Source organism: Hypomesus transpacificus, chromosome 5 (assembly GCF_021917145.1).
Source record: "Hypomesus transpacificus isolate Combined female chromosome 5, fHypTra1, whole genome shotgun sequence".
Taxonomy (NCBI): domain Eukaryota; kingdom Metazoa; phylum Chordata; class Actinopteri; order Osmeriformes; family Osmeridae; genus Hypomesus; species Hypomesus transpacificus.
This window is the reverse complement of record NC_061064.1, coordinates 6,156,922-6,177,568: the sequence shown is the minus strand read 5'-3', so window position 1 is coordinate 6,177,568 and position 20,647 is coordinate 6,156,922. Positions and strand designations below refer to the sequence as shown.

The window sequence follows — 20,647 nt, the reverse complement described above, 5'->3', positions numbered from 1 at the left end:
GTTTAAGTATTTCGTTTCTGAGATAGCTCATTCCGATAGTTGTCCAAATGTATAACCTCAATGCACTGAACGTTTTGAAGACACTAAATGTTTTAAAATATGTCTATTGACCCCATGTCCCTCCCATTATATAAAACACAAAGTGCTCTGGTTTAAGATGCCTTTATACATTTGAAGGAAGCAACGCAAATCCTTCTGGACTGCTGAACAAGGACAAAACACTAGTGCACACAATTCATTGCAGTGGCATTGGAGGAGCCTACAATGACATTCCAAGTGCTTCAGAGGAATAACTAAGTGAATGTCTATGTAACATCTACAAGAACAAAAGCAGGGATAGGCAAGGATTCCTAGATATAGTTGTCTGCCAAGTTGATGTCAATATATCTCAGATGTACATGGATCCAGTGCACAAGGGTGAAGGAAACTGTTTATTGATGAATTTCGTTGCGCTTCTGATCAGTAACAAACATCTATCGTTTTGTCAAACATGATGAAACTTGGACTCCGGAGAGACTTTGTCATTTGAAGTGACAGGACAATATAAATAACCATGGACACGGAGGCTGTCACACCCAGCTCACTTCATGTTGACGACAAAGTCCTCTCCCTTCTTGATGGAGCCCTTGAGCTCTCCGATAGCATCGGCCACCAGCTTCTCCTCAAAGGCTGTCAGCTTGCCCAGCCCAAGGTTCTTCTCAATCCCATGTTTCTAGAACAAGACAAACACACATTCCTTTTGATTAAAAAAACCCCCCAAAAGTTTCTCTTTAACTGAGACAGTGATGAACCGTAATAATCAAAATCGCAAAACAACTTCTCTCCTTGGTTCGTGATATCCTTTAACTGCCTTGAAAACGAAAGGTTTTGCCGGTACAGGACTTACCCCAAGGAGTAGAGGTGTGGAGAAGTACTTGCATTCGGTCTCTTCAGATCTCACGTATGCGCACTCGACGACCCCTTCCTTGCCGTTCATGGCATCCAGGACAGAGAAGGTGAACCTGGCACCAGCGTAGGCCATAGAGAGAGTGGCAGAGCCTGGGAGACACAGATCACTCGTCATTTATCAGCCAATCCTAATCCTCGGCGGCTGGCTGTGACTGGTTCCTATTGCGGTCCTCACCTGCTCCAGCCTTGGCCTTGACCACCTCAGTACCAGCCTCCTGGATCCTGCCGGTCAGGGCAGCCAGCTGCTCAGCTGGGAACTCCACTTTGGGTGAACACTAGAGACATAGTTAGGTCCCGGTGAATATTTGAAATGCTTGAAGACATTTGCTGGTTATTTTGCTTTTCCAAATAATTTTTAGAAAGACGTGACAGATTCCTATTTCCTCACAACAAATCCTATTATCAAGGCCCCATACAAAATACACAGGCACTGATTCATTACCTCATATACATGTTGAAACCACTAGATGGCGACAAAAGCTATAGATAAAATATAGGGATGGTCCCAAGCACATTAAGTCGATGCATTGGGTCTTCTTGTAAACAACCATGAAAGACTGTCGTATGAAAGAAAAGGGAGAAAATAAATCCCATTCAAGTGAGATTTCAAGGTAGGTGTTAGTCTTACCTGTGAAATGAGAGGAATGATAGTCTTGCCTGCGTGACCTCCAATCACTGGGACATTAACACGCGCTGGGTCAAGGCCCTGCAACGAGAGACAGCTGTCAGCTATCTTGTCTTCATATTTCACAGACACATGGACTCAGGTAGATACAAGAATGCAATACAAATTCCCTTAAAAATCAACCCCTCCAATTCCACTGGGTTCATTTGCGACATCCAATATCAGTGTAATCTCACCTAAACTTTAGCTATGAGCGAGTATCTTTTCCACGGTCACTACACACGCGCACGTAAAAAGGGCAGCAAGGGTTACCTAAATGGTAAAATCTGTTAGAAATGTGTCTTCAGCGGAGAGAGCCGTCTCCTGCCTCCATTAGGCGTGCCTCTTTTTGCCTTGTCATGCCATCTGTATCTATTCATCTGTCAATCATCTCCAGGATAAATAAAAAAAACAAGCTTTGACCAGGGTGGAACCTGCCTATCTGTGTATGACCTTCACTCTGGATGTGGCAATAAAGCAGTTAGCAATGCTAATGACCCTCCCTTTCATAAATAACAGATCGTAAACAAGACTTACTTTCAGATCTGCAACGAAGGCATTCGCTCTGACAATATCCAGTGTTGTGACTCCAAACACTTTGTTGGGGTTGTAGACACCATATTTCTTCATGACCTCTGATGTAATGGGAATAGTAGAGTTGACCTTTCAATTGGGAGGGGGGGGAGAGAAAAAAAAAGATCCAAGACGTTAGACGTCGACGACACGGTTATCGTTCCCACGAGCGTTAAGCCTCCTAAGCAGTAGGACGAGGTGCGCATGGGGGGAGATGGAGGAGCACGCTCACAGGGTTGGCGATGATGCAGATCATGGCCTCCGGGCAGTTGCGAGCACAGGCGTCAGCCAGGGTGGCCACGATGGTAGCGTTGGTGTTGAACAGATCGTCACGGGTCATGCCTGGTTAAAACACAAGCAGCACTGAGACGGTGCACCTCCCCAGGTTTCAGACGAGCTCCAAACTAGTAAGGGAGTTGGGAGAGAGTCTCGAAAGCCCATTTACGAGTCATTTCATTTAGAATTGAAATTCAAGTCGATTATGAATACGTCATGAAATCAGGTGGTTTGCCCATCTGAAGCAGGACCTTACCAGGCTTCCTGGGAACTCCAGCAGGGATGACAACCACCTGACAGCCCTGCAGTGCAGCATCCAGCTGGTCAGCACCCATGTAACCTAGCGAAGGAATCACATCTTTTCAAGGGAGGCATTTGAACAAATGGCGCACTCATTTTAAGCCGTCACCTCTGGTAGAATCTCACCCGACACCTCAGAGCTTCACACATGTTTGAACCCATTTAGCCAAGGACGCATGCTATGCTATGCTAACGCCACTGTCTCACCAGTGACCCGGGCCCTGGTCTCAATGTGGCCGAGGTCGGCAGCCACTCCGGGGGTGTGTGCGATGTCAAAGAGGGAGAGTTCACCGACCAGAGGACTGTTCTTTAGCAGGAGGGAGAGGGGTTGGCCGATGCCCCCGGATGCACCCAGCACTGCCACCTTGGCATTGTTCTGAGGGAAGAGGAGACGTTTGTTTATTTAATACATTTATCAAGTAAATACTTTCCCAGGGGGACATGTATCTAACTAAATATATACATTTTGAACGTGTGCAATAGGGCAGCAAAACCAGCACCGTTTTATCCAACAGTTCTATTCACGTTTGTCCGTTTGAACGCCATGATTCCTGTTCCTTTGCTTTAAGAAGGGGTGAAACAAATCCTGCACCTGCGAATGCTCTGCTCATCTTAAGGTCAAAGGTCGAGATCATATTTTTGGATCAAACCTCCTGACCGTTCTTAGTTGGTCACAAGTCCCTAAGGAGATTTAGATAAATTACCATTCAATGGATTTCACAGGCGCCTCAACAAAGTGATCTTATTAAACTGTAGGAATGTAAACCAGTGAAGAGTAAACTTGCAAAAACAGTCGTTGAAGGTAAACAGCCCAGACTGCTAAATTAGTATGTTGCTGTCCACAAATGTCGACTTGATTTATTTGTTGCCAGTAACTACCACAGCCAACAAGTAATTAAAAAAACGTGTTGGGTTGCTCACAGGTGGCTAGCTAGTGTTAATCCTAATCTTAAATAGGCCGTAGTATGAGAGAGCAAGCCATTACAAGCGTCCAAGTAGGATACAAGTAGAAACCGGATGATCATGCATTGATACTTCTCATGTCATGCCATTCTATGGCAAGTTAGTTGATATAGAACAACCTTGTTCAACGCGTGGCATGTTAATGAAACATAATCTAGACTCCAAGACAGTCTTGGCAAGAGTATAGTTTACAACCAATTTCCGCAGGAGACGTGCCACAATGAGCTAACATGAACCAATTTAACTATCACCTAACGTAAGAAAGTCTATGTTGCATTGGAGCTCAAGTTGACCTTTCTGGACATGACTGCTCGAGAATCGTAGCGTGAACCTGAAAGCTAGTAGTAGTCGACTCAGGTGGCTAACGCGTTAGGTAGCACAGCTATACAGTAATGGTAGCATATCAAGGGGGGTTTCAGTCATACAAGCTACCTAACATTATAGCTAGACAAGTAGCTTGAAGGTTAACTATCCAAATCAACATGACACACAACTAGCATACTTAGCTAGGTGTATTACCACAGCCAAAATTCTACCCTCCATAGTACATCAACTCAAGCTGAACTACAGTCTACATAGTGCAAGCTGGCTAACTCTAGCTAGGCTAATGTTAGTCATTTCACTCAGAGGTGACACTGTCACTGAGAGATTAAATCATATTTACCTGTGTTGAAGTGGACAAGCTTCGAGCTATACAAACTGTAGGTCTTGCTACGCGAGAAAACATTTTGAAACGTTGCTGCTTGGCTTGATTGTAACAAAAAATGATATATAGTGGCCCTCTGTACACAGTGACTCAAACGTCCTCTAGCTCAGTTCCCGGTCGAGAGAAACAGCGTACAATTCAACCTATATTAAGTATGGTGGGCAGGCTACCGTTTGAGTTACATCTCGCTGATTGGTGAAGCTAGGAAAATCTCTGTTTAGGATTGGAGAAATATAATGTCAACTACACATTTAAAGTAACACACTTCATTGGTCCCTGGCCTTTTCCTGTTACTGAGTGTGAGTTGATTTGATATTTCTATTGGGTGACACTTTCAATCAATATATTAATAAGCAGTATACTGTAATTTTCATTCATTTGTATTGCCTGATGTCAGTTACACTAGGTATCTTAGATAGATGTACCGTCTGAAGTAGTGTGCAAAAATGATTCAATGCAATATTCTCTGTAGATTGATACAGTTTATTGCACATTGCGACGCCATATACAACAGTGGACACAAAACCAAAATTGTTTTTTTTCAGACGCTTTTCTGAATGATCCACACACACACCACTAGAGAGAGCTACAGACTCATGTAAGATAGAATAGACGACATTGAGGGATGTATTTACATTCCATATTTTATTTGACTGCAAATCGTAAAAATACAAATTATAAAGTACAACAAGAGCTTGTTGAATTGTCTTGGCAGCCATAACGCGAATTAAATTAATATACAAATGAAATGGCTTTCAAATGTTCTCTTCAACTCTCAGAAACATATTTTTGTATGACTAGAATAAAAAACACAATCAAAACGCATCCATCCACCAATAAACGCACTATTTTACAATCAGTAGTCCAACCAATGTTCAGATCGCCATTTTATGAACTCCCCCCTTTTTCCAACGCCCATTTCCTCTACTGCGGTGTCGCTCAACTGTCCAATCTCCTGCCACTATTCTTGACAGCTGACCAATCACAGCAGCCTTTACATGAACCAGTGGCAATATATTTACGGGTCTGCCTGCCTGAGGAATGTAAACTATTCAACATGGAGACAGCGGTTGATAAACTGGAGGCGATGGTAAGATGTGTTTTAGCTAACTAAACCGGACATTTGTACAAAGCAGTGTAGACCAATCTACATGGTTGGACATTACATATGACCATAATCTCGTCCTATTGAACACTTTGGCAAATGATCCGTGCGTCAAAGAGAAATAGGAATTCTGCTAGACCAGCTATCTCGCGGGTATCTCAATTCCGTTTTTTTCTGCCATTCTCATCGCTAGTACTGTATGATTCGTTTGTAAAAAACGGAAAAAAGACGAAGCTTGCAGAGCAATGTTGTTTATTCGAAAAACGCCATATTTATTGTTCATTTCATGGCATGTTGCCAATATATGTATTGTTTATTTAGCTAACCTTAGCTGTTAGCTAACTACACGTTTCAATGAGGACAGTGAGTACTAGTACTCGTACAGCTAGTACAGCCTGCGCCTACAGAGGCCGTCTCCATGTTCCCTTTGCGGGACCGCGCGCTCGCTCCCGGTGTGTTGCCGTTAAAATTTAAATCTAGAGCAACTATGAAATAAGTTTTGGCAACGTCCCGAGTTTGCGAATAATCGTGGACAAGATGGCTAGTCAACACGCAATTATTGCTATCTTACTGTATGAAAGGATAACAGTCCGTTTCACCAGACTAAGGCACTAGCTAGTGAACGTTAGCACGTCTAATAAACAGATCCAGTTGTATGATACTCATTCAAGAAAATACAATTTCACAAGTTTTACAGGTGAAGGATGTCTATATTTCCTTCTCAGGGCTGACAACACTCCGGAACATTTGGAATCTTGAAAGTTTTCTGTCTGTCCAGTGCCCCTTTTATATTGTACTACTGGTGACCCTGCAATAAAAGCAGTGCAATGTTAAAAGGGCATTGGCCAGGGATTGGTCCCAAAGGATAGGTTTTAAATTATGATGAACCAGACGCTGTTTGCAGGTGCTCTGACTTCATTGCACTACTGTATTGGACAGCTAGCAGTGCAATAGTATTGTCAAAGCGTCTGAAAGCAGCAACACAGCCCTGGACACAAGGATGCAGCTAATAATGTAAGGTCATAGGGCTTGGACTCGCTCTTCAGTCATGTGATACCTTTTATTTGGAACACAATAAGACACGTGACAGATAATGCATAATAGTACTCTCAATATTTATGATAATTCTAATAAACTACTTTCATCTTGCAAAAGCATGCATTTGAGATAACATGAATATTTTAATTGGCAATCATAAACACTACTGAAATTATGTCTGAAACCCAGATCAATAAAAAAAAAAAAAAAATCTCTTTTCTAGGCATAGTCTTACTTGCTTTCCAAGGGCATTGTTGTGGCGTTGCAAAATTTGACTCATTGGATTGATCCTGAGTCCTGGAACCCTATCAATATTGTCTCTGCTGTCCACTTTGTTCAGAGTAGTGCAATATTGCTTATAGGGTTTCAGGGTTTAGGTTAAAACATCTATAATGGGACTGTGCATTGCCCAGAGCAAGACTCCACCCATCTCAAGACCATAACACGCTGGAGGCACATACCTGTGATTAGAAGAGACTAAAAGGACTCCTCTTTTGTTCATGTTGACTGTTGGTCTGTAAAATTACCTTTTTAATTCCCATGAATGAACTGCGATGTATGAGGATCAAATGTGCATTCAACGGGCTGTCTTTTTCAGTTCCAGAAGACTGAGGCCGACATGGAGTACATCGAAAAACGTCTGAGGCTGGACTTTCTAACCAACGCGTCGGAGAATGGCACCGTAGACGTGAGTGCACAGACGCCAGAACTCTCGCTCTGATTTCATAGAATTGCCTTCCAAGTCCAAACCTCTGAACATGCACGGGCACTGCCGCAACAAAGGGCCTACTCCTCCAACCCCGAAAAACCGGATCCGATTCACGCGTAACTCGGGGTTCACGTTGGTCTCCACAGGAGAACCCGGTGAAGCTGCTGGAGAACCTGTCTGCCATCAAAGCCAGGCACGCGGCGCTCTGTGCCCAGGTGCAGGAGATCGAGGCGGAGCAGAAGCAGTCCATGGACTCGATCAGGGCCCACCTCGGCACCACGGTGCAGCTGGTGCAGCAGCTCCAGCAGACTGCGGACGAAGAGGTAGCTTTCCCTCTCCTCTGCCTGCAGACGGCGAGCAGAAATGCTGCCTGTGTGCCTGAAAACAGTGCATTTGGTTGGATATTCCTTGAATATGTGTGTGTGTGTGTATATATTTGTTGTTGTTGTTAATGTAGGTTCCGCCTCTGACTGAGGCTGAACAGTTGTCAACGGAGTTCCTTGGTTTAACGGTCAAAGAAGACACCGCAGAGGTAAAACGGACAATTCTAGCCTGTTCTGCTTTACATTGCATCGTTGTAATATGATCCTTTTTCAGGAAAAAAAAAAGACATGCCAAATGTTCCAACAGGTGCCCGTTTCAATAGAGGTCCAAGCCCAAGAGCAGCCACAGTGTAAGTTACAGCAAAACACTTGCGCTCCCTTCTTCATAGGTGACATTTCCCATGGATATTTCCTCTTCACACTCAAACCAGACTCGTTCCTCCAGCAAGGTGACATCGTTGTTCCTCCAGGCCTAGTTTAGACGGCACAAAGCCGTCCCAGGCACGTGTACACAATTCTGGGTGTGTGTAGCTAGAACTCAAGCTCATAAGACGTGTTATTGGAACGAACCGTTGTTTTGGCTGGAAATTGGTTTCACTCAGGCATTCGCTTGTCTCGTTCTTCCCTCGCAGCTCCCAGTGAGTTTGAGGAGCTCAGCGAAGCCACGCTGGAGGCGGTCCCGCGGAGCGTCCGCTCCAACGTCAAGCTGGCCGGCCTCAACGCCTTCTACAGGCAGCTGCAAGAACACTTCTCCAGCAGAAGGAACAGGTCTGATGAGTCGTGTTCGTGCTGAGACACGTGACCCTTTGCACAGACACCCCCCCCCCCCCCCCCCCCCGTTTGGGTTATGACAACACCATTCTAAGAAGTGTTCCAATAGTTGGTTGTTGGAATAGGTGGGTTAGTCAAGTCGTGGTATTTGGACGTGTAGTCATCGATAGGATAGTCATTTTTCCAAAAAAAGATTTCCTTAAGTTTACATTTGTGCTATTTTTCATCTCCAGTGGTCACCTCAGTCTACAAAAGATGAAGCAGTTGAATATGAAGGTGAGTGACGCCAAGCTGAAGACCCTGGAACACCTTGGTCTTGTTGATCTGGACAAGAAGGGGCATGTTCGCCTGCTATGAGGTGGGAAGAACATGCAACTAAGAGACTGTTAGATTCTAGACCCCACTGCACGGTGGATATGTGGTGAAAATGATAAGACTCATCCCCATATTTTCCTTTCTGTCCCTTTAGCAGACAGGAATGTGAACCTTGTTGAAAGATTGTGTGTTGAATTCCAAGTTTGATACCTACATAGGTTTATGTAATTCCAGCTAGTTGTTTTGAAACATCAACACCAATGAAATTCAAATTCCAGACATGACAACTGTTGGAACAAGGTTAAAAGTGCTGTTTGTGGATGGGCATTGTTGTAAATTAGAAATGCACTATTTTTTTATGTCAAGTTTTACTTGATACTGAGGGTTTTTTGACTGATGGGTGAAAATCTATGTGATACATTTTCCTATGTAAATGCTGATGAAGAAAGATTGGAATAGCAGATATGTATGCTTGAATGATTGTCTTGTCCTACATGTATGTCATGGTCTTCTGTATTAAAATTAAAAAAATGACCGTAGCACCTGACAGTAAGAAGCACATGCTTAATTTATTGAACAAGAGTGCCAAATGTAAAAACGATCAAATGTAACAGTTAATACAGTTTCATCAAAACATTTCAGGATTTGCACAAAACGTTCATGTTTAAAATGGAGTCAAACTTTTTAAATAATCATACATTTGATCTGAATGTAAAAAGACAGTTGACAGTTGGTAAAAGACATAAAAACATCAATAGTCTAAACTACTGCTGTAGAGAACACTGACAATCATCTCATGGAACTTATGAGGGTAACAAGACATTTGATTTGATGTTTTACTAGAAGTGCTGAGCTGGCCTAAATGCCTTAGAATCTTAAAGTAGAAAGAAAATGATGGCAGAACAAACATTCACATTGAACTTATAATATATTAAACTTCATATATTCCATTACCCATTTTCATTAACAATCAATATAAAATGCATAAATTGTAAAATTACATAACATGTATTACTGTCACATTAACTACCCATCATGTTCCTTCACTCTCTCATTACTTGGTTGGGCACACTTTGGCTTTTGACTGGAGTCTGCTCCAGAACAATCACCCTGGAGGTAAAAAAACAAACAACCTAGTTTAACATGAGACATAACATAACGTAAACAAAATATGAGACAAGGGTACATGATACAGTATGCCATGATGTTTGGGTGAAAATTAAAGTGAAGAATTGTTTCAAAAGGCAAATACGATTTGAGCTGAAATACACGACTATGTTCTCTACCTGTGAGGCTGGCTCCAAGTCCCAAGACTAGCCATCTCCTGCATTCCTGTTGAAACACAGTAGGTTGAACCTATACTGTACGTACAACATGAATGGCTATATCCTACTGTACACTCAAGGAATATTAACTACAGACACAAAAAAAAGCACATGGGTTGACCTGCTACAGGGACTGGGGCGGTGTCTGCGACCTCATCCCGTTTCCCCTCGGCGGTCTCGACACAGTCTCCTCCTGGGTTGACGACATCCTCCCCCACCTCCCCCTCCACCTGGGGCTCCCACGGGCTCACCCTGGCCAAACAAACCCACCGCAGTCGTTGACCAGACCTCGTCAAACAACCCTGACGCCAAACCCCACCTGGAACGTTTGTTTGAACAGAAGTGTCGTGTTTGTATTGCATGATGGGAGCCAGCTACTGAGTGAACGCGCACGGGGGTTGAAGATGCTGCGCGGGTCCTGGGCTCCTGACCCTCTGCCCACCAGCTCTGTCCACGAGCATGCACTGGAGCACCTCATCTAGAGTGGAGTGGGCTCTGGGACAGACACCACAAATAAACCAAACACAAGAGTTTGCTTAGGGTACGTGCGTGTGCGGCCCATTGGATGAATGCTATGGCAACATGCAATGTTCTTCACAGCAGAGATGAGTGATCCTAGGTATGGGCCGTGTTTGGTGAAGCCTGCTGTACCTGTCGGTCTCCTCCAGGGACTCGGGGCCTGCAGGTGGTCCCCTGGCCTGACTCTGCTGGGCACGTGCTGCCGTGTCGGCCACGCCTATTGGCCTATCGCAAGCCTCCTCTGAAAACAGTGCACACGGGGTTGTGTAACTCTCATCGGACCGATTACACCCACTGCTTGTTTTCAGGTTACTTGTACATTGGCGCAGAGCAAACAGTGACGAAAGCGAATCAATTTAGGCAACCGTGTCCTCTGAATGGAAGTCACGTCGCAAACATCTGGTGGATTGATTCTTCTGCTGTTCTGAGAATGCAGTGCAGACGCCTGCCTTGTGAAGGGTGTCCAGCTGAGCTTCGCACGTCTCCGCACGCCCACCACCGTCCATGGGACCCCGCTCACCTTCCAATAGCCTCCGCTCGTCCTCCTCAAACGTGGCATTCTCATCCTCGGACACGTCTTCCTCCTCGAGCGACTCCTCTTCGCCCTTCTCTTCTTCCTCCTCACGTTCGAGCTCTGAGGGAAAGGGTTCACACGGGACTTACTCTGCGGTCGGTGTTGGTGTTATGTTTGCCGCCGTCATGACAGAAACGATTACTCCATATACGTCTGTTGAAACATTATTGCTCAAGTCTTGCTCGGCTGAATCGAGTTTTTTCCGTTGTTGCCTGTGTGGTAACTTCTGGGAAAAAAAGCTCCATAACCCGGTCCGAGAAAAAGCCACATCCATAACCAGGCCTAAGACAACGGGAGAACTCCTCACCTTCATCAGGGTCTGCCAGTCCAGTACCTCCAGGCTCCTCCTCCATGGAGGTAGCATCTCCACCGCTACCCTGCTCCTCTCCCTCCTCCTCCCCGATCCCCTCTGACATCTCTTGGGCTGCGCCACCTCTGGGTCCTCCCCGCCTCCGGTGAAGATCCCCGCTACGGACCTCTTCGTCCCGAGGGTCGTCCTCTTCTTCCACCATCTCCATCCCCTCCTCTCCCTTCCCCCCCTCTCCCTCAGTGGGGGTGGGCAGGGTGTAAGAGGAGAACATCCCCTCCTGGCTGGTAGTCTGCCTCTCTCCTGAGCTGGCCGTGGTGAAGTCCGGGGGCCCCGTGGGCGTGTCCGTGTCCTCGGGGGAGGAGCCGTGCAGGAGGGGGGACTGCAGCACGCTGGACAGGGACAACGCCGTCTGAGGACATCATGAGAGTACTTAGAATCAAGTTCAGCCACTCAAACCATATTCTCCCCCCCCCCCCCTCCCCCTTTGGAAAGTAGACCAGCATGAATACATCAGCAGTACACGTTAATCAATTCACGACGCGGAATTGTGCGTCATGTCCTATCGACATCGACGAACATGACTGTCAAGCTAAAAGGGTTCATTTCTACACCCTGGAATGTATTATGGATCCAGACTGTGCGGTACGAGTGCGTCTCTCCTGACCGTGGTGCTGTCTCCCATGCTGCCGGTGGCCGTAGCGTAGCTGTCTGTGGTGTAGCCCTGGGTGTGGGGGGGCAGGGAGTGGCTGCTGCCCCAGGGGGAGGTGTCCAGCAGGCTGGGTAAAGGAGGCACGGGTCCCTCCCTGCTCCCCAGGCCCCTGCAGTGGCCCGCTGGTGCTGCAACGGGACGGCATGTCAGTGATGGCTTATGAACAACGCTGTATATCTACGGTGTGCTATCACCCATCCCTCAATCTCATAAGAAACAAAATGCATCACGAGGGGATTCCGAGAACGTTGGCGATTTTGGACAAATCTAGAATGGAGCTTTTTGAGTGCTCTGAGGCGGGACAGGGGTTCCCACCTGGGCTGCGAGGGGTGCTGTTGCAGGGTGGGGGGCGTCGGTTTAGGGGGCTGGGGGGCTGTTTCTCCTGGTCCGCCCAGTCCTGGAGCTGGCTAGGGGAGCATGTGATGCTGGAGAGCTCCGCCAACTCAGACAGGTTAGGGAAGCCACTGAACACACACACACACACACATCATTCCTTATCAAAACACATCCTCTTTTACAACCGCACCCTTCCCCACGGCGCCTGCAGAACATTCTACAGGAGCCGGTCAGGTCTACACACGAAGGGAGGTATAAAGCTTGGGGGCATACATGAAACAACCCTAAAAGAATACAGAGGGTTAAGGAGGACATGGCTAGGTTACTGTTCGTACATCCTCCTACCTGGCCAGAGCATATGGGACATGCTCGTTGATAGGGGGGGTCGTGCCGATCTCGGAATCCAGTGTCGTTTCTGGAAAACATACCGTGCCCACTGTTTCTGCTGCTGTAGCTGTGCGGCATATACATACCGTACGCATCCTACAACTAAGCCAGTAGGTTTGATGAACACCCGGTATCGATCGTACTCGTATTCAGCAAGCGTGCTCAGTGCATCAGCTAGTCTGCACGGGCGCGTTGCCCGCTCTCACCCCTGTGCTTCTTGGGTTCCTGGGTTTGTTCCCCTGGGCCGCTCTGACTGGCGGCGGGCCTGCAGACCTCCACGGTCACATCCAGGTCCTCCTCCGAGCTGGAGGTCTGAGGAGCACAAACCAGGCAGACACCGAAGTCACCCAAAGTCATACCTCTCTGAGGGCGTGTGTGTGCCTGTGAGGCTGGGCTTTCTGATTGGATGTTGACCTGGCTGCTTTGGGGTGGCTTGTTCCTCTGCTGAAGGTCAGGGGTGTAGAATATGCTGGAAGGCTCCACAGGTGACTGGGTCAGGTCGGACTCGGAGGTCCCGTCCTCCTGGGTCGACACACACACACGAAAAGTCAAAGGGATTTATAGATAGGGCTAAGGCATAGTAGGTGTCTGGTGTGATCACCTGTACCTCTCCTGGTCCAGTATCCTCCCACACTCCACAGGTCATGTTGAAGGTGCGGTCGACCGAATGGAAGTCGGCATCCTCCTCGCTCTCACTCTGGACGCCTGCACAAGGGAGGAGTCGGGTTCCACAACCGTCACGTCTCTTCACGAGGAGCCAAACATCTCCTGACTCATCACCCGTCCTGTCACGCAGTCACCCACTCTGCATCCACTTCCCATCGTGGTCGTGTCAAGGTTGCGGGGCCCTTACCCGCAAAGCTCTTGAAGATCTTCTCCAGCTCGCTGCAGCTCTGCCCCTCCTCCTCGGTCGCTCTCGGAGGTCGAGGTCCAGCGGGGGAGGAAGACGTGGAGGGTCTGCACGCGTCACGACTCCAAGAGGGCTGCCGCCTGGCCCTGGAGGGTCCGGGCGCCCACGCCGACCCCCGATCCCGTCTCTCCTCCACGTCCTCGCTGTCGCTGCTGCCCAGCGGAGGGCCCGGCGCTGCGCCCAGGTGCCCGCGCGTCATCCTGGCCACCAGGTCGGACACCTCGCCTGGGCGGGGAAGGGGAGAGTCCGTTCAGGGAGGGGGCGTTTGGAGTTTGGAGGGTTGTGCTGGGAGTGATTTGATTGGGGGAGGTCGGAGATGGGACGAGCTCTTACTGGTCCATCTAGCCTTGGCTAATGGCTGAGTGGGTTTGGGCTGTGGAGTTGGACTGTCCTCTTCCAGAGAGTTGGTACCATCAGAGGACAAGCAGGGCCTGGGATGGGGGCAGGGTTTGCATTAGACACTCACTGCCGTACACTGATACCCCTCACCCCCATAGCTAACCACTGACAGACCCCCAAATCGTCCGCTTACCTCCAGTGCTGGTCTACCCTACCTGATGTACGAGTGAGTACTGCTAATCTTTCCTCCTGCCTGTGAGCTGTTACCTTTTCTTGGGTTGCTTTCCGTCCACTGGGTGGTGCAGCACGTCTGTCTCCGCGGGGCGTCTACCTCCAGCTGCCTATCGAGGGGAAACAGGCAGCAAGCGCCCACTCACACGAGGCTGGGGGACTTAACACCTTGCTGCGATTTGACGAGGGAAAACTGTGGATCTAGGATATAGCTCTAGTCCAAGTCAGGCTTTGTTCTCTCTGTAAAAAAAAAAGGGACGTTTGAGCCACTAGATGGCGCCAGTGTGCTTACCTGCTGCTTGTTCCGGGGCCGCGTGTTGACGAAGCTCTCCTCCTGGGCAGAGCTGTACTGGCTTGGCTCCTCGGAGGGGAGCTCCTGGGTGGCGTCCTCGTACGAAGGGCAGTCCAGGGGAGGGAGCCCCAGAGCGGGGCGCTCCGCCTCGGCGGGGTACTCCCTCTGCCACACGGCCAGCTCCTCCTGGCTGAGGAGCGGCCGGCCCAGCCCCCCGGCCTCCAGGAGGCGGGCCTCTAGGCGCTTGGCGGACGGGTGGAGGCCGCGGGGGAGGAGGCGGTACTGCGCCGGCGGGCCCACCGCCCGCGACGCCGTGCTGCACGGCGAGCCCGAGAGCGTGGAGGAGGAGAGGGTGGAGGTGGCGGTGGAGGGGTGGGAGTGGCTCGGGGGAATGGCGGAGGCCTTTCCGGATCCGTCTTCCCCGTCCACTTCGTCCGCCCCCGCCGCGTCCCGGAGCGGGCGGGCGCGCCCCACGGCGTCCAGGCTGCTCTCCGACTGCTGCAGGAGCACCTGGGACACCTTGAGGTTGAGCACGATGGCGCTGATGTCCTCGGAGACGTTTCGGCTCGGGCGATGTCGGGGCCGGACGGCCCTCTCCGTCGCACCTTCCTCCTGGCTGTCTCCGTCTTCTTCGACGGTGCTGGAGTCGGACTCGTCCTCGGTGCTCTCGGGGTCGGACGAGGCGGCGCCGGGGCCCAGGCGCCAGTCGTCCAGGGGCAGGATGTCCCTGTAGGAGATCTCTCGGCCTATGAGGGACTCGGATTCGGCGCTCGTCCCGTCTTCCTCCTCCTTCCCCGGCCTCTCGCCCTCCGCCCCGTCCTCCGTCTCGCCGTCCAGCAGTCGGTCCAGCTGGCTGAGCTGGACGTGGATCTCGCGGCCCACTGTGGTGTCCAATAAACTGGCACGCTCGGCCTCTTCAGGGTCGGGATGTGTGGTGGGCCGCAGCACTGAAGGAGAAGGGCGGGCGGGGGGGGAGATGGTATGTGACTATGGTTGAGTTACATTTGCTTCAAACGTATGAAGCCCAATGGTAGAATAGCGTCTACTGGGTAAGGTCATGTATATCATCTGTTTGCTTGTGCAACGTCTGCTTGTTGTCCTCTTCCACACGCTGGCTAGAAAGGGGCATGGGGGTGTGTGGGTGTGTGTGCTCACCACCAGTGCCAACTTGTTCCTCAACAGCTGAAGACTCTGGACTCCAGCCAGCAGCTCTGAGCCCTGGTTTTGGGTACACACCACTTCTTCTTTTAGTGTTCTGGACCAGCTCCTAAGACACACACACGGTAGACTCAGCGACATTCAGAAGGAGTCTACTGTTGAGTTGAGGGGCAATTGAAAATAATCAAGTGAGATTATGCTGCACACAAATCATGAACGCTGCTCGTGGACAAGAGTTTGCGAGGTGTGCTGTGTGAGGTGTTGGTACGCACACACGCACACACACACCTTGATGTCACAGCGCAGTGTGTAGCGCAGGTCCTGCAGGCTGTGTGTGCGGTCCTGGGGCCGGGGCTGGAGGCCCACCCTGACCAGGCTGCTGTAAGGCTGGGGGACTCTGGGGTCTGCAGCCAGAGCTTGGCCACACTCCAGCGCCTGCCGTATCTGACGAGGGTCCACCGGACCCCAGGGAACTGCATCTGTGGCCACACACACACACAGTAAACACACACACACACACGCCCACAGCACCCGCATCCAACCAAGACAGCCACTCACAAGGGTCCGAAAACAAAATGGCCACCGAGTAACCGTTTGTTTTGGAAAACCCACACTTGTGGATCTGGGGCGGGTTTACCTGTGTAAAGTTCCTGGATGATGGCACACAGGCTGTAGAGGTCAGCTTTGCCGGTGCAGGGTCTGCATCTGACCACCTCCGGGGGGGCCCAGTTGTACATGCTGGGGGCCAGGGGCAGGGGGGCCAGGGGGGCCGGGGGGCTGGGGCAGCTGCCCTCACTGCCAACACACACAGCCCTCGGAGCTCAGCACGTCGTCAATACATAAAAGGGCTCTGGATTTGTTTTGTGTTGTAGCAGGATACTGGTATATATGGCATTCATACAGTACCGTGCAAACGTCTCAGGCACATAAGTAAAGAAATGATCATAGACAAAAATGTATCTCAAACATCGCACTTTTATATGCTGCACAAATCCAGAAGACAAAAAAATAAGAATATTTAAGACAATATTCTTTTTTTTTTTTTTTTTAAGCCTTGGGTGTCTAACACTTTTGACCGGTGCTGTAGTGTGGACTGGAGGCAGAGCAGGGTGTGAGAGAGCGAGGGGGCACCTGGCGACCATGAAGCCGAGGCCGGTGAGCTTGGCCAGGCCGGGCTGCGTGAGGATGACGCTGTGAGAGGACAGGCCTCTCATCACCAGGCCTCGTCCGTGCAGGAAGAGCAGAGCCTCGCACACCTGCAGCACCACGGACAGCAGGGCCTCCGCACGAAGCACTGGGAACTCACACCGCTGGCAGAGGAACACACACACACACACAGTTCAGAGTGGATTCAGCTGTGTGTGTGTGTAACTGAGCACACCCGATAAACACATTCACGACGTCACACAGATGTTTTGAATTGAGCTGTTCTTCTTGCCATGGCCAGAGCGATGACTGTCCTACTACCCGTGTCCACTTTGATAAAGATCCCCGTCAGTGAGAACAATGGGAAACATCCCAACATGCTCTGGAGTTGGACCCTCGTAGGATGACAGCCTGTGAGCCTGGGACTTACCTTCTGGTGCAGCAGGTTGTGCAGCGAGCCCACGTGGACCCTCTCAAACACCAGGCGGACCCTCAGGTAATCAGCCGACATGCTCACCGCCATCAGCTGCAGCAGGTGGGGGTGGAACAGCTGGCTATGCGGAGCAGGTGTTCACACAGCAGTCAATACTTTCACAGGTCGTACTCTAGGTTGTTGGAGCCATGTTGGAGCAATGACATTGAGCTGTGGATTCATAGGATAGCCGTTCTATTGAAATCCAACCCGACATACACGCACGAGTTACTGTACTTAACCCGCTGACTCATTTGAATTGCGTTTTGATAAAAAAAAAACAACCATTCACCAACCAAACTCACACAACCAAAACCCCCATCACAGATCACCAGAACAAAAATCATTGGCCAATCCAAAAGCGGATTGCCATGACAACTGTTGCGCAGTCAACTGGCATGAGCACAAGGCAATATATCAGCGAGGCTAAAGGACCGGCATGTCCACCAGCACAAAGAGCATCTCCTTCAGCAGAAGCTGTGGGAGGAACAAAACAGGGCATGGCTGGCCGTAACGTCTCAACCCCTAAAATAGCCACGGCTCAGGGAGAACGGACAGATTGGGGCCAGCAGGGGGGCCATAGAGGAGGTCCTGCCCGGGGGGGGGGGGACGACGACGACGACTACGAAGGAGGCCACTCTCAGGCGGCAGAGCACCGTGGCCCAAGCATCACTTCAGGCTGCGACCAGCCTGGCATTGTACTGAAGAGCCAGAGCAAGCCTGGAGATGACCCAGCAGGTTGGTGTGAAAAGAGTGGCTGGCGAGTGAGGAAGAAGGCCCTCCAGGCACCGTCCACCCAGGCCATGTCAGTGCAGGAGAGGACAGAGGCAACATGGTACTCATTAAGAGGGGCAGAAACTAAGACCGGCTGTCGTGTAAGCTATAAAGCTATTCGCCCTGGAAGAATAGGTCTGTTGCCAGGAAGAAGGCTGAGCCAGGCTTACATGACAAGAGCCAGCCTGGACACCTTTCAACTGACCTCCAGCACAGTAGGGGAGAATGGAGGAGGAGTGGTTGTAGGCTACGCACACCACCCAGGAGGAAAGGTAATAGATGCCCTACTTCCAGAGAGTTGACAGGGTCAGTTATGTAGAACACTAGCTACTGGCAGACTACATCATGAAGAAGAATAACAACTACTTCCAAGTAGGGCTTGACGGGCATTTGAAGCTATTTAAGGGTGGTATTACAACTAGGCCAGATTTGTTTGTCTCACCTGCAATACTCCTGCTCTACAAGCAGCAGGTCCAAGTACTCTTTGTGGCTGCCCCCCTGTGGCGAGGAGATGAACTGCAGATCCTTGACGGTCACCCTGCAGCCCTTCCAGCTGTAACTGGGAGGGAGGGGGGGGGGGGGAGAACATCACACTCACTCACCCATGGAGCACGTTCGATCCTGGGGAGGATGTCGTGCTCCCATGACGTGGCCATGTGAGAAGGCTGCGGCCGTCTTACTTGGTCATGGTGATGAAGGGGCCACAGGAGAAGGAGAGCAGAGCCTCGTCCTCGGCCTGTCCCAGCTCACTGTCCCCCAGCACTGGGAGGGAGGCCAGGAGCCCCAGCGTCTGCCCCGGTTTCTCTATGCACAACTGGGGAATACATTCGACGGGGTCAACGGACTGCATTTAGATAGCGCCTTTCGACCTCAGCGGCACTCCATTTTCGGGGCCTCTCAGTTGCCCGTTCACACAGTGGCGAGAGGCTAGGCAAGTGGGAAACGTGCCCATTGAAACTCATACAGACACAAAACAGATGGCTGAGGGGACATAGGGGAATGCATGATGATGAAGTAGTGCAGGTGCATGGATTCACTGCCAGTCTCAATGTACCTTTCCAAAGCCAAAACACTGGACTGAGTCACAGGGAGAGGACTTGGAGTTCATCTTTCTGTTGAGGTACAAATCTGACCCCCTGCAAGATTGTGTAAACCAGGATTAGGGTTAAGGGGTCATTCCAAAATAATCTGTGACTTTGAATATCAGTTATTTAACAATGCCATACAGGATGTGACTCAAATGACAAAAAGCATTGCGCTGTAAACGTGCTCTCACCCAGACTTGAGAACCTCCAGAAGAGAGGGAGACCGAACCAGGTTCTTGGAGGACGTGGAGGTGGAGGAGGGGGTGCGGCGCAGCAACCTCGGCTGGGGGATCTGGGACAAGGTGTGCATGTGGGACACACAGCTCTTCAGGAACTCCAGCATCTAAGGGGGGGGGGGGGGGGGGGGGGGGGGAGGTGGGGGGGGGGGGAGCACAGGGAGGATGTGTGTGAGGTGTAAAAAATTAATAAAAAAAAAAAAAGATTTGGCTGTTGCTCCGTTTATAGCTGAGAACCATCCCCACCCTCTACCACTCTACCACCCAACATCCCTGGCATGCGCACACACACACACACACACTAACCCTTGCACTGTTCTCCTGGGCCCCAGCCTCAGCCCAGTCTCGGGGGCTTCGGCCCTTGCAGTCGTGCAGCCTCAGATCGCCTCCTGCGTCCAGAAGTCCACTCACCAGCCAGGGGTTACAGGAGAACACAGCAGAGTGGACCGGGGTGCTCCTGTCTTCACAACGACTGCAGAGGACACGTTAGAATGAACCGGAATCCATATTTTTCACTATGTGGTGAAATTTTTCAGTCTTACTGGTTGGGGTCTGCTCCATACTGCAGTAGAAGCTCAGTGACGCTGGTCAAACCAAGCAATGCTGCGCAGTAGAGCGGCGTCTGGCCCAGGTGATTGACACAATCCACATCCACACCTTGGTAGAAGCACAAATGCTAAAAAACGGTTGCGCCTCTAGAACAGCCTTTTTCAATCCTGGTCCTCGGGACCCCCTGCCCTGTTTTAGATGTTTCCTTTTGTCAACACACCTGATTCAAATTAATGGAACTTGACAACGACCCATTCAATTGAATCAGATTTGTTGAAAGAGGGAAACAGGGAAGGGGATCCCGGGGACCAGGATTGAGAAAGGCTGTTGTAGAAGGTGAAATTGGCTAGCCAGAATGGCGTTTCAACAGATGCAACCTTACCTTTTTTAAGCAACTTCTCCAATTTGTGCAAGTTCCTGTCCAGAGTGTACCTGTGAAGCTGAGCTTGTAGGCCTCCACTCTTCACTACGCCGAAACGCACAGGGCAGGGCACAGGTAGCGTAGCCATGCTGCTCCATTCAGCTTCACGCTGAAATTACGTAGCCTACCGTTGACGTTACTAAAAATTTTAGCTAGCAGGCTAGTTTGATACAGTACCCAGTT

At 50.0% G+C, this 20,647-nt stretch overlaps 3 protein-coding genes across 4 annotated transcripts; 1 reads left to right on the top strand and 2 right to left on the bottom strand.

The window, feature by feature from the left end:
- Positions 1 to 146: 146 nt before the first annotated feature.
- mdh2 (malate dehydrogenase 2, NAD (mitochondrial)) lies at positions 147 to 4,573 on the bottom strand. The gene is made up of 9 exons (XM_047020848.1): positions 4,389 to 4,573; positions 2,969 to 3,137; positions 2,718 to 2,801; positions 2,418 to 2,527; positions 2,150 to 2,275; positions 1,577 to 1,654; positions 1,124 to 1,223; positions 887 to 1,038; positions 147 to 712 (listed from the first exon to the last, which is right to left on the bottom strand). Exons 1-9 carry the CDS (start codon positions 4,449 to 4,451, stop codon positions 581 to 583), a joined length of 1,014 nt encoding a protein of 337 aa, XP_046876804.1. The 5' UTR covers positions 4,452 to 4,573; the 3' UTR covers positions 147 to 580.
- An 841-nt stretch (positions 4,574 to 5,414) lies between these two features.
- On the top strand, positions 5,415 to 9,238 carry ska2 (spindle and kinetochore associated complex subunit 2). Of its 2 annotated transcripts, none has more exons than XM_047020816.1 (7): positions 5,415 to 5,520; positions 7,172 to 7,261; positions 7,429 to 7,605; positions 7,740 to 7,814; positions 7,913 to 7,955; positions 8,238 to 8,373; positions 8,610 to 9,238. In XM_047020816.1, the coding sequence occupies exons 1-7, from the start codon at positions 5,488 to 5,490 to the stop codon at positions 8,731 to 8,733; spliced, it is 678 nt and encodes a 225-aa protein (XP_046876772.1). In that variant the 5' UTR covers positions 5,415 to 5,487; the 3' UTR covers positions 8,734 to 9,238. The 2 variants fall into 2 exon arrangements, with proteins under 2 accessions (XP_046876772.1, XP_046876773.1); XM_047020817.1 differs by lacking the exon at positions 5,415 to 5,520 and adding an exon at positions 6,813 to 7,086.
- Positions 9,239 to 9,335: 97 nt separating this feature from the next.
- On the bottom strand, positions 9,336 to 20,552 carry LOC124468293 (inactive serine/threonine-protein kinase TEX14-like). Its single transcript, XM_047020954.1, has 29 exons — positions 20,426 to 20,552; positions 20,037 to 20,151; positions 19,801 to 19,966; positions 19,450 to 19,601; positions 19,228 to 19,309; positions 18,854 to 18,987; positions 18,616 to 18,732; positions 17,358 to 17,481; positions 16,913 to 17,091; positions 16,419 to 16,576; positions 16,070 to 16,260; positions 15,779 to 15,890; positions 14,624 to 15,570; positions 14,368 to 14,441; positions 14,095 to 14,192; positions 13,705 to 13,986; positions 13,459 to 13,556; positions 13,266 to 13,373; positions 13,058 to 13,163; positions 12,810 to 12,879; positions 12,444 to 12,592; positions 12,084 to 12,256; positions 11,417 to 11,828; positions 11,056 to 11,169; positions 10,668 to 10,776; positions 10,410 to 10,511; positions 10,138 to 10,268; positions 9,978 to 10,023; positions 9,336 to 9,801 (listed from the first exon to the last, which is right to left on the bottom strand). Exons 1-29 carry the CDS (start codon positions 20,550 to 20,552, stop codon positions 9,735 to 9,737), a joined length of 4,743 nt encoding a protein of 1,580 aa, XP_046876910.1. The 3' UTR covers positions 9,336 to 9,734.
- Positions 20,553 to 20,647: the final 95 nt, after the last annotated feature.